The sequence below is a fragment of the Jatropha curcas genome, chromosome 1, assembly GCF_041381405.1.
Source record: "Jatropha curcas cultivar XTBG-Jc1 chromosome 1, XTBG_Jcur_1.0, whole genome shotgun sequence".
Taxonomy (NCBI): domain Eukaryota; kingdom Viridiplantae; phylum Streptophyta; class Magnoliopsida; order Malpighiales; family Euphorbiaceae; genus Jatropha; species Jatropha curcas.
The window spans coordinates 3,219,745-3,232,209 of NC_143151.1; the positions used below are offsets into that span (position 1 = coordinate 3,219,745).

The following is a 12,465-nucleotide window of genomic DNA, read 5'->3' on the forward strand; positions in this document are numbered from 1 at the left end:
GATTGGTGATTAAAAGCAAAGAGAATTGAAGTTACCATTGAAGCAAGTAAGTTGTGGTTTTTGAGTTTTGTGAATTACTAAGTAGAATTCATGGTTTAGATATGTTATTGATGCATTAAATCATGCTCTAACTATTTCTTTTGTCAATTTTTGCTTTTAATGTTGATTTCTCATAATTTGAAGAGGTTGGAGAACCATCCTCAAAAGGTAAAGAAAAAGCCAATGAGTAAGGCTTTCCAAGCTTATTCAAGCTTGGTAATAAGGTTAGTGCAATCATATTCTCTTTCCCATTTCTCTTGTTTAAGTTGTTTTTACATGGTTAGGTTTTTGAATGTATTTTGGGAACTTTGTATGTTTTGGTTAAATTGATGAATTTTAATGTTAGATATGTTCTTAAGTGGGATTGGATATCATTTTCGACCCCTTTATACTTCCCATCTGTTTCTGACTTCTTCATGAAAGTTGTAGCTCTATTTCTCAGCTTTCCAAAACATATTCTTATGTCTAATTCCAATACTTGTAGCCATCTTATGATATTTTTTGTGTATGATGATTATATCTTCCTTGAAAAGAATGTGTTTAGAATATTGTGATGGAACCTACGTATATTGATGGATATTTAGAAGTGCTTGTGGCTTGTTGTGTTGATTTGGAGTTTTGGGGTTTGGAGAAAATTGAAAGTGTGCATATTTTCTTTGTGTGGCAAGTTAATTTTTAGGAGAAAGTCTTACGAAATTTTCGTAGGAATTTCCTTAAATATATTTTTTTTTTGTTTAAAAAAAAATCTTAAGTACTTGCCTCCTTATGAAACTCTAACCACTTCTAATTTGTGATCTAGCTTTAATAAGTGATATAAGACGGTGCTCCGGCACCGATTGTGGCATCCATCGTCTGGTTCTCCGGGATTGGCCGATGGGTGTTACAAGGAGGATTTAACCTTTCATAACCATACTGACTATAGAAACTTCCTAATTTTTTTCAACTTTAATGGAATTCACTTTTCATTTTTGCCTTTAACTTAAGATCTGTACATAAAGCTAAACCTTCATTATTAACATGATTAATAATGTCTCCATATGTGAGGGTATCATAAGGTATAAATCCATCATATATCCCTTGTATTCTCGAGTGTACATTTTTAGCAAATAACTTAGGTAATCCACTAATAAATCTTTCTTTCCAAAAGGCATGGATACAATCTTACCCGGTGAATACTTTTGTAAGAAATACATCCTTATACCATCTAAAATCTGGTAACTTTGGACAAGTCAAATTAGTTAATAATTTAGAGGCTCTAGCTTGATATTCTCTTGGTTCACCTATAAAGGTTTTAGTAATTGCAAAAATTAATGTATTAACTGCATCTTGTACAGTTGCATGTATTTATTATTGACCTTCTTGTTTAACTATAATTTTAGTAGTATTTAATATTTTCTGTCTTTCTTCTAGAGAAAGATAATTATTCCACCATTCTTTTCATTGACCAGTAAATCATGAGATTAATATATGAGCTACAGCTTGATCAATGTTACCTTTAGACTTATGGACTGATGAGTTCGTAATCATTTCTTGTAGCATATTTGTTATTTGATACTCTGATAATCCATCTATATTTCATTCATTATTGATTCTCCATCATATCTAAGCCCGAGTCATTGCAGATTTATTTTCATATTGTATACCTAGGGGTGTCAACCTAGGATAAAAATTTCTAATTTTTGGTAATGGTGCATTATGAATTTTTTGAACAATAAAATTTTCACTTGTTCTTTTAATTGACTAATATCTATATCTATATCTGACTCTTTTTCTTCTTTAAATTGTTTATCTTTACTTAATACCTTAATACTAGAAGAAGAGAAAATATTCAAATATTTTAATATATTTTGTATTTTTTTCTAACATATTTTATGTTTTATCTAACTTAACTATTTGTTCTGCATGTATTTCATGGGGCTTAAATATTGAAACTTGAGGTTTAGTAATTGGCAAAGGTCTTTAAATAGAAGAAGTATAAAATATTGGAGTTTGAACCTCTAATCTATTTAATTGTAACATTATTGTATTTCATGAGGCTTAAATATTGAAACTTTCAGATTTAGTAATTGGCAATGGTATTTAAATAGAAGAAGTATAAAATATTGGAGTTTGAACCTCTAATCTATTTAATTGTAACATTATTGTATTAAGTATTTGATTTGTATAATGGTTTTGAAATTGAACATTTTTAATATCTTTTAATGTATGATTTTTCTTATTATCATCTACTGTATTTATCATCTTAAAAGGAGAACCTATAACTATCTGATGTTGATGACCAAATTTAATTTCTTCTAGGGAGGATGAACGGATGTAACAACATTATTAAATGTAGTTATATATTCCTTAGTTACCTTTTGATTAACTAAGACTTCTTGAAAAATGTATTATATATTGTTCTCAATAGAATAAATAGAAAACCACTGAAAGAAAGGAATAAATAGACTTCCTTAGTTACCTTTTTCTTTGTGCTTCAAAATAGCTTGAGGTGAAAATAATTGAATATTTTCATGCATTAGACTTAATGGAACAGATTGTTCGGTTTGTTTAATTGAATAATTAGAAAAAAATCAAAAGAACCAAGTTTACAAATAGTATTAACGCCATGTTTTGGGACAGACCAATTATGTAGTTGATTCTCTACATGTGCGATATTCATCTCTTGGGTATTCAGATTAGTAACACGAGAACTAGGGTTATTAATATTCAAAGACTTATTATTAGAAAGAAGATTTGGTAATCTACTCATTTTGCCAATTAATAATCGTAATTAGAGACTATTGATTATTGGGACCACCTTTGCCGGACCACCTATCACACGATTGACCAACGCTTACACCGGCTGACCAACAATAATCCAATAATTTCCTAATCATAATTAGTAATAGCTTAACTCGTAGATTTCTATATCTTATTCCTAATAAGTAATCCGTAAATAATTAATAACCTTATTCCTACAATATAAAAAGATTAGGCTCTGATACCAGAAGGGACTGATACCAGAAGGGACTTGACCGGAAATGTGTAGACATGGATGAAGAGATATATGTTTAGTTTTAATTATAGAGTAAGAATAATTGCTAAATTGAATTCCAAATTTTCAGTTTTTCAACTTTTAGAAACTGAATCAAAATTAATAATTTTTCAAAAATACGTCTTCCAATTGATTTTAATTAATTTAGGCAAATGGCAATTATGGAACCCTTATTAAGTATTTGATTTATTATATAAAAGTAGTTTTCAGGCTAATTTAATAAATGAGTTGAATTTGAGCTAATTGACTCGTTTAAATTCGTAATCAAAATTTGAGGTAATTTGTGAATAATTTAATTATATATAGATATTTGCATTTTGATTTTCAATTTTTAAGCATAACTACACATTTTTTAAACAAATTGTTTAAAAAAAAAAATCAACAGTGAAAATAATTATAAAATTTTGTAGGCCATTGATTGAAAGGGTAGTGGCCTGTGAGAATTTCAAGCATTGGGATTGGGTTATATGACGTGATTGGAAGAGTACCTTTCAACAGCAACTAAAAGAAAAGTAGATTCAAATAATTAGAATGGTCAAGGTCTAACTTAATGAAAGATCAAAAGAACGTCAGTTGAATTGAACTAAAAGGTCTGCCACTTGACCGCACTTTGATATAAAAATGCATATATGCAGCTTCCTGGAAAGCACATATTTAGTTAGTGCTAGTGTAGCAGTGTTGTTTCTTTTCCTTGGTCAACAACAAAAGATTGCAGTTGGGAAGGGAAAAAAAAAAAAAAAAAAAGCCAAACGGTAAGAGCATTTACGATTTTAATTATAAATTCATATTTGAATTTCTCTTTTCAAAATAAAAAAAAATGAGCATTCGTAGTAACTTGTCGCCATCTCAAAAATAATCCAAAATAGATATTTTTCCCAACTTCTGTACTTGTTTCCTATGTGCTTGGTCATACCTCTTTTTTTATTTGTACAAAGAAGACAATTTTCATTATGAGAAAGAAAACTACAAGCTATTTGTTATCCTACAATCATTATAAGTTGTTTTTTTAATGACGGTTTACTTTCGCTAATCCATATGATTCTTAGTAATCATATTTCTGATTTAATTAAAAACTAACTATTTTATAAATAATATTGAACTTATAAATTTAAATTCTGAGTTTGAATCTCAATTAGAGCCGAATTTTATTCAAAATGATATTTATATCAAGACAAAAAAAATTTAAAAAAAAAAAAAGCTTGGAAGTATAATTTTAATTATTAAATTACTCAATAAATAATTAGTGACTATTAATGGTTGACTTAAAAGCTTGGAAGTATTGTTTAACAAGAGGTTGTGTATAGAGTCTAAATTCAATAAATGTTCTTTGCATGTCGCTTTATAAGTATGAAAAATCTAAAGACAAGACTTGTAAATCTGAAAATTCTAACAATCAAAAAGCTTTTATTTTCAAACTAATGATGTGACATATAATATAATCATTAAATTCAATTATAGTATCCTTTTATAAAATTTAAATTTTTTTTGATCATCGACGTCAATTCTTACTCTCTTTAAGAGTTCAGGAACAAGACTTTGGACTTGAATTTTATAATTTATAAACTTCACTAATTTAATATGGCAAAAGAGTTTATTTCTACTTTGCAACTCATTATAATTTATAAAATTTTAACTAATTAAATGAGAAATATGGAAGAAATATTTGAAAAATTATTGTAAAAAATGAGGATCCCATAAAATTAAAGTGATAAACCGATGTATTTCGCCATTTAAATTCATAAATTTAAAACAAGGCGTTTAAATTTGTTAGAAAATAACATCTCAAGTTGCAAATCAATTTTTTAAAATAATAATTTCCATTAAAAATTCTTTTAAAATAATTAACGGTTAAGTAATATTTATAAGCCCACATATATCTCAAATATAATAATGGTAATTGAACTTTAATTTCAAAATAATTAGGTCGGCTATTTGAATTATTTGCCTTCTTTCTAATCTCTTATAACTAAATTCAGATAAATATCAAAATATTGTAAATATTTTATGAAAAAAACTCTCTATACACATATAATATCTCTAATTTAAATAATATTTTAATAGATGATAAAGCAATTAAAAAATCATGTGATCATTACTAAATCTTTCGAATTTAATTAAAAGTATACAAAATGTATTTGGAAGAAAAAAAATGCCACGTATTATTATTATAAATTATAAAATATGAAAACCTTGAATGGAGTAGAGTAGTGAACAATCTTTCCTTCTTTTGCCAATATTATCCAATTCCAACTATTACCATACAAATAATAGAAATTCTACATTTTTTTAATCAAAACTCCATCAACTTAACATACTCAACTAAGTAAAGGCACAAAACACAGAATATGCCACATTAAATTAGATTCCACCATTTTCATAATTATTTTAATTATTTTAATTTAATTAATGAAATCCTGGATTTAATTAATTTAATTTAATTAGAGGCAATACGGAGGAAATTTCGTACACAAATAACATAATCATTAGTTTACCGTATAAGGAGATCCACTGTTGGCTGACACATATTTCCTTCCGTAAAGGTCACCTCTACGTGCTTCCCATTTCTGATAAAGCCACAAAATAATGCACAGTGTGACGGTTGTGTCTTTACGTGGCGGAATGTGATTCGCTTTGCTTATGCGGAGTGTGGTTATTGTGTTGTCTCACAAAAAGGAAAAAGAAAAAGAAAAAGAAAAATCCAAAGGGCGAGAGAGAGAGAGAGAGACAGAGAAAGGTATGAGCAGTTGAATCGCTCTGTCCTCCTCTTTATTTATACCACTATTCAATTAGTAGATCTGATTGCTAATTAGTTTCTGATAAATCCCTAAAATCGAACGCTGATTTTCATTTCTATTAACAGAAATAAACAGATAGATAAACAGATCGCTGGTCTGGAAGTAGGTGAGAAACTGAGAGAGTGTGAGATTGATAAAGAGGATCGCTTTCTCTCGAGTACTCTCTCAAATCACTGGTAAGTGAAACCCTAATTTAATGGTTTTGATTAATTTCGTTCCTTTTTGTTTTGTTTTTTTCAATTTCAGAAAATGAAAGGAAATCAAATCAATTTGTTTTGAATTGGTTAATTTTCTCTCTTCCAGAAGGAGATTATAGTTTTTTTTTTTTTTTTTTTTTAAAGTGTTATCTTTTATAAGTTCTGTGAATTTCCGAAGCCAGATCGTGATTCTGTTTTGTGTGATTCGTTTCAGGCTTGCTCCAATTATCGGAGAATTTTGTTTAATTGAGATTGAGTTCGATGGGGAAAGGAGGCGAGGATTATGGTAAAAGGGAAAAAATTGGTGTAGAATCGCAAGATAAAGAATTGTTCCCTGCTTGGTCGAGAGATGCTAGAGAATGTGAAGAGCACTACCAAGTGAGACGTGAGTTTGGATTATCGGTTGCAGAAGTAGAGAAGAGGAGACAGATCTATGGATATAATGAATTGGAGAAGCATGAGGGTGTATCGATTTTTAAGCTAATATTGGAGCAATTTAGTGACACCTTAGTAAGGATTTTATTAGCTGCTGCTATAATATCATTTGTTTTGGCTTGGTATGATGGTGATGAAGGAGGGGAGATGGGGATTACAGCGTTTGTGGAACCATTGGTCATTTTCTTGATCTTGATTGTGAATGCTGTCGTGGGTATTTGGCAAGAGAGCAATGCTGAGAAAGCATTAGAAGCCTTGAAGGAAATCCAATCGGAGCAAGCTAAAGTGATAAGAGATGGCAAGTTGTTGTCAAATTTGCCTGCAAAAGAACTTGTTCCTGGAGATATCGTGGAGTTAACAGTGGGTGATAAAGTGCCTGCTGATATGCGAGTTTTGAGCTTGATTAGCTCCACAGTTAGGGTTGAGCAAGGTTCTTTGACAGGTGAGAGTGAAGCTGTTAGCAAGACTGCTAAGGCTGTTGCTGAAAATACAGATATACAAGGAAAAAAATGTATGGTTTTTGCAGGAACTACAGTGGTGAATGGACATTGCATATGCTTGGTTACACAAACGGGAATGAACACTGAGATTGGAAAGGTGCACTCACAGATTCAAGAAGCCTCGCAAAACGAGGATGATACCCCATTGAAGAAGAAATTAAATGAGTTTGGAGAGCTTCTAACTTTGATAATTGGAGTTATTTGTGCATTGGTTTGGCTGATTAATGTGAAATACTTCCTTACATGGGAATATGTTGATGGTTGGCCAAAGAATTTCAAGTTCTCATTTGAGAAGTGCACATATTACTTTGAGATTGCTGTGGCATTGGCTGTGGCTGCTATACCAGAAGGGTTGCCTGCAGTCATTACTACGTGTTTGGCACTTGGAACTCGAAAGATGGCTCAAAAGAATGCACTGGTTAGAAAGTTGCCCAGTGTCGAGACTCTAGGGTGTACAACAGTGATCTGTTCTGATAAAACAGGGACTCTAACTACCAATCAGATGGCTGTCTCGAAGCTAGTGGCTATGGGTTCCAGGATTGGTACTCTTCGATCTTTCAATGTGGAAGGGACTACCTACAACCCTTTTGATGGGAAAATAGAAGACTGGCCAGTGGGTCGAATGGACTCCAACCTTCAGATGATTGCAAAGGTTGCTGCAGTTTGCAATGATGCAGGTGTTGAGCAATCTGGTAATCATTATATTGCCAATGGAATTCCTACTGAAGCTGCATTAAAGGTAACATGACGTTCAACTTTTTCCTCTGAATTATAGTGCCAGAAGTTAAGTAGAGCAGTGCTGAAACTTGAGCATAGTAAGATGTCTGGAATGCTAATTTCTTGGTTTCCAGTAGCATTTTTTGCATTTCAATTTTGTCCTAATAGATGTTTGGAATGCTGAGTGATTTCTATATTTCCTTCCTCTTCTACTCTGTCTCCATGTTTGAGTTTTTTTATTTTGAAGGTTCTGTATATGAGTTTTTGTATGCATATTGTTTCTTACGAACATTTTCTGGCAACTACTGTTTGCTCATGAGATATGGCTTGACAACTTGTTTGCTAAAGAAGTTATGTGACATAAATTTCTCATTGATAGCCACCCTTTTCTGTGCCAGGTTCTTGTTGAAAAAATGGGATTTCCTGGTGGACTTGATGAATCATCTTCAGGTCATGGGGATATTATGCGTAAGACCAGATTCTTACAACTTGTTTTACCTTTTTCTTTCATTGACCTTTTAGCAAGCTCTAAAAGGTTTGTCCCCATGTTTTTCTGCCGCTTTAGGTTGCTGTCAATTATGGAATAAAATGGAACAGCGCATTGCAACTCTTGAGTTTGATCGAGATCGGAAATCCATGGGGGTTATTGTTAATTCCAGTTCAGGCAAAAAAGCACTGCTAGTGAAGGTAACCTGTGCCACTTTCTCTTACTTATCTCAATGTTGCAGGCTATTCATATGGTTCACCCAGATGGTCAAAAATTGCATTTACCAATAACATAAACTAAATCACCTTACCTTCCTCTGCCCTCTCTACCTCTTTGTCTCTGTGCCTGTATATTGTTCTTGCGAATTATAACCTTTTCTAGGAAAACCTGGCATAGTTAGGAACTTTTTGCTTTTAACCTCAATGTTCCTCTTCTAAAATTATCTTCAAGAAAGATACTTTATGTATTGTGCTTGAAAAAATTATAAAAGGATCTAAAGACTGCTAGACACATGGATGGTTTCCTAAAATCATAAAAAGATGACATGGACTTTTTTTTTTTTTGTGCAGTAGCACATCCTATTACCTCATTTCTTGTCATTTTTGTATTTTTCTAACAGTTATTCTCTCCATTTCCTACTCAAAGTTCATTCAGAGGGTCAACAGTGCACTTCTGGATGCTATTCATCATACTACTTTTGGTGTCCTGTGCTCAATAATATTCTATTGTAACGCAAGATTCGCGCTGAATCTGTTGTGTCTATAAACTTTCCAATTAATTTTTCTTGCCCTTTTACTTTCCTGTAAGGGAAGTCTGCCCATTTCGATTTGTTGTTGTTGTAACTTGTGGCAATTTAACATGGATGGCCTTCTACTGCTTTCAGATTTTCTGCCTCTTCTTTTGATGTTGTTTTGGTTTGTTATGGTCATGGGACTGAGAAATGGTTTTATTAATGTGTCAGGGTGCAGTAGAAAACATATTGGAGAGAAGCTCACACGTTCAGTTGCTTGATGGCTCAGTTGTGGAATTGGATCAATATTCAAGAGAGCTTATTTTACAAAGCCTTCATGACATGTCAACGAGTGCATTACGTTGTTTAGGCTTTGCTTACAAAGCAGACCTTCCAAGATTTGAAACATATAATGGTGATGAGGACCACCCAGCTCATGAGCTTTTACTTAATCCATCAAATTATGCTTCAATTGAGAGTGAACTCATTTTTGTTGGCTTAGTTGGGCTGAGGGTAAGTTGGTCCTGCAATTTTCTTTATTTCTTTATGTTTGTTTATTTGTTTAGCTTCATGGGAAGTTCATCTTTTTCATTCTCATGGCATTTATCCTTGTTATTTTCATATCTTGAAAGGATCCTCCTCGAAAAGAGGTTCGACAAGCCATTGAGGACTGCAAAGAAGCTGGAATCCGTGTCATTGTCATCACAGGAGACAACAAGGGTACAGCAGAAGCTATTTGCCGTGAAATAGGTGTATTCGGACCTTATGATGATATCAGTTCAAGAAGCATGACCGGAAAAGAATTCATGGAGCATCCTGATCAAAAAAGTCATTTAAAACAAGATGCAGGGCTTTTGTTCTCTAGGGCTGAACCAAGGCATAAACAAGAGATAGTGAGGCTGCTTAAAGAGGAGGGTGAAGTTGTGGCTATGACAGGAGATGGAGTGAATGATGCTCCTGCCTTGAAATTGGCTGATATTGGAATAGCTATGGGCATTGCTGGGACAGAGGTATGTTGAATTTCATGTATAGATTGTAATCCATTTTTTATTCAGTTAATAAATATGTATGCAATACATATTGGTATTTGCATTTTTGTTCTTGAGCTACTACTCGGTGTTGCAAAGAAGGTAACGCATGGTGTATAATTATCAAATTTTTACTCTACAGGTGCATGCATACATTGCATGACTAAGCCATTTCAGTTGACTTTTCTAAAGTATGTCAATTAATAACGCATTCTTTCTCATTCTACATGCTGAACATTATTGAACTTAATTCTTATTGCAGGTTGCAAAAGAAGCATCTGACATGGTGCTAGCCGATGATAATTTTAGCACTATAGTTGCTGCTGTTGGTGAAGGCAGGTCCATCTACAACAACATGAAGGCATTTATCAGGTTTGATAATTTTTCACTTGGACCAATTGGCATTTGGTATGGTTATTTATCTGCACTGGCATGCCTGATGTATGTGGAATGACAAAAAGTTGGGGAATTAAAAAGGATTGGCCATTAGGTTGCCCAAACCTTGATTTTCTGATGCATGTGATGGGGCTTACGACAGTTGAATTGAGATTTAAGAATGATCATAATACCAGAATGAGGCTCCAATTTGGTTAAAAACCTGAGGGATTATAAAATAAGAATATTATTTACATTTTAAGATTTTTGAACTTTGCTGCATGCAGTATAACTTGCTTGGGTGAAATTATGGCTAGCAATAGTCGGGTTTCCCAATTAATTTCATTATCCCTTGTTAATTAGCCAACATAGGCCTTGTGCAGTCTTGCATTCAAATTTATATTTAAACAGAAATGTTGTTTTGCCTTTTGATGTGCACATGCAACATATATCATGGTTTTGTTTTATGTCTTATTGGTGGATTTTGTGACTTGATGTGTATCTTTCGTTGGATATGTTTGTGGTGTGATGGTGTACTGAATTGGCAACTTGTTTATGCGTTTAGTTCCAAGTACCATTTTAGATTCCTTTCTCAAGTTTTTCTCTTTAAATGATGATTCTAGGTACATGATCTCCTCAAACATTGGCGAGGTTGCCTCTATATTTTTGACAGCTGCTTTGGGTATTCCAGAAGGGATGATTCCTGTTCAGCTTCTCTGGGTTAATCTTGTAACTGATGGACCACCAGCAACAGCTTTAGGATTCAATCCTCCAGACAAAGATGTAATGAAGAAACGTCCCAGAAAGAGTGACGACTCATTGATAACTCCTTGGATTTTATTCCGCTACCTGGTAAAAGAACTTAAACTGTTTCTTTTTATAAAACAAAAGTATTTTCTTGGTAGTTGGATTTGATGTGATCTGCCAAAATTTTTTGTTAAGCTTGATCTTTATTCTATGTTAGGTAATTGGATCCTATGTTGGGCTAGCAACAGTTGGTGTATTTATCATATGGTACACACACCACTCCTTCATGTTCATTGACCTCAGCCAGGATGGTCATACACTGGTCACTTACTCTCAACTCGCCAACTGGGATCAATGCGGTACCTGGGAACGTTTTTCAGTGTCACCCTTTACTGCTGGGGCTCAAACATTCAATTTTGATGATAATCCTTGTGATTACTTCCGCAGTGGAAAAATTAAGGCTTCAACTCTTTCACTCTCTGTGTTGGTTGCTATTGAGATGTTCAATTCCCTGAATGCTCTCTCTGAGGATGGTAGCCTCCTTAGCATGCCACCATGGGTCAATCCATGGCTTCTACTGGCAATGTTCATTTCATTCGGATTGCACTTTTTGATCCTTTATGTACCATTCCTCGCTCAAGTATTCGGAATTGTTCCTCTCAGCCTGAATGAGTGGCTTCTGGTGCTGGCTGTTGCTTTCCCTGTTATTCTAATCGATGAGGTTCTCAAATTAATTGGTAGATGTACTAGTGGAGTCCGGAGTTCTGGATCAAGGAGACATTCGAAGCGCAAGGAAGAATAAGCCCCATACTAAGAAGGCACGGGATGATAAAAAGTATCTGACGGTTGTTTGGTTGGACTTTTTTAATTTTAGTCCTGCCCTCTAATCTGGCCAAGCCTCCTAATTTTCGAAAATGAGGAGTTGTTTTGGACATTGAAGATTTTGCATTAGATTTATTAGACAAACTGTATTTACACTGAAACACAGAAATTTATTGTTTCAAATAGTTTGTCCAACTTTCTCATTTTCCGTATTTCAATTCCATTCATTGTTGTCAATTAGTATCTTATATAGGGTGAAGAATTGGAAAACAGAAGAGGAAATTTCTGCATTCTTTCACTTCACTTCACTTCACTGGGACTTGTTTATTGTTTCCTTCCTAGTGGGATTACCTAAATGCTAACGATAACATTTAATGAAATTTCTATCCAATTCCCTTAATCAATAATTAAGGTTTAAAGTTGATAATGGAGTTAAGGAATTTACATTTTAATCACCCCTTTAATTTCCATTTCATATGATTATATTTTACATATCATATTTATCCTTATCTTTTATCATTTAGTTATTCTATTTTTCTCTTTCCTTTAATAAAAAAAA

The 12,465-nt window shown here is 33.0% G+C and overlaps 1 protein-coding gene across 1 annotated transcript; it reads left to right on the forward strand.

Moving 5' to 3' along the window:
• Nucleotides 1-5,715: 5,715 nt before the first annotated feature.
• On the forward strand, nt 5,716-12,143 carry LOC105628186 (calcium-transporting ATPase 1, endoplasmic reticulum-type). The gene is made up of 10 exons (XM_089721201.1): nt 5,716-5,807; nt 5,934-6,044; nt 6,280-7,739; nt 8,116-8,185; nt 8,283-8,404; nt 9,166-9,447; nt 9,567-9,944; nt 10,225-10,334; nt 10,961-11,189; nt 11,302-12,143. Exons 3-10 carry the CDS (start codon nt 6,327-6,329, stop codon nt 11,884-11,886), a joined length of 3,189 nt encoding a protein of 1,062 aa, XP_089577327.1. The 5' UTR covers nt 5,716-5,807; nt 5,934-6,044; nt 6,280-6,326; the 3' UTR covers nt 11,887-12,143.
• Nucleotides 12,144-12,465: the final 322 nt, after the last annotated feature.

Bases quoted from the DNA above. Each gene is read 5' to 3' on its own strand.
- LOC105628186 (XM_089721201.1), top strand. From the start codon at position 6,327: ATGGGGAAAGGAGGCGAGGATTATGGTAAAAGGGAAAAAATTGGTGTA. The intron at 7,740-8,115 runs GTAACATGACGT...TTTCTGTGCCAG, and splicing joins CTACTGAAGCTGCATTAAAG to GTTCTTGTTGAAAAAATGGG. The intron at 10,335-10,960 runs GTTTGATAATTT...TGATGATTCTAG, and splicing joins AACATGAAGGCATTTATCAG to GTACATGATCTCCTCAAACA.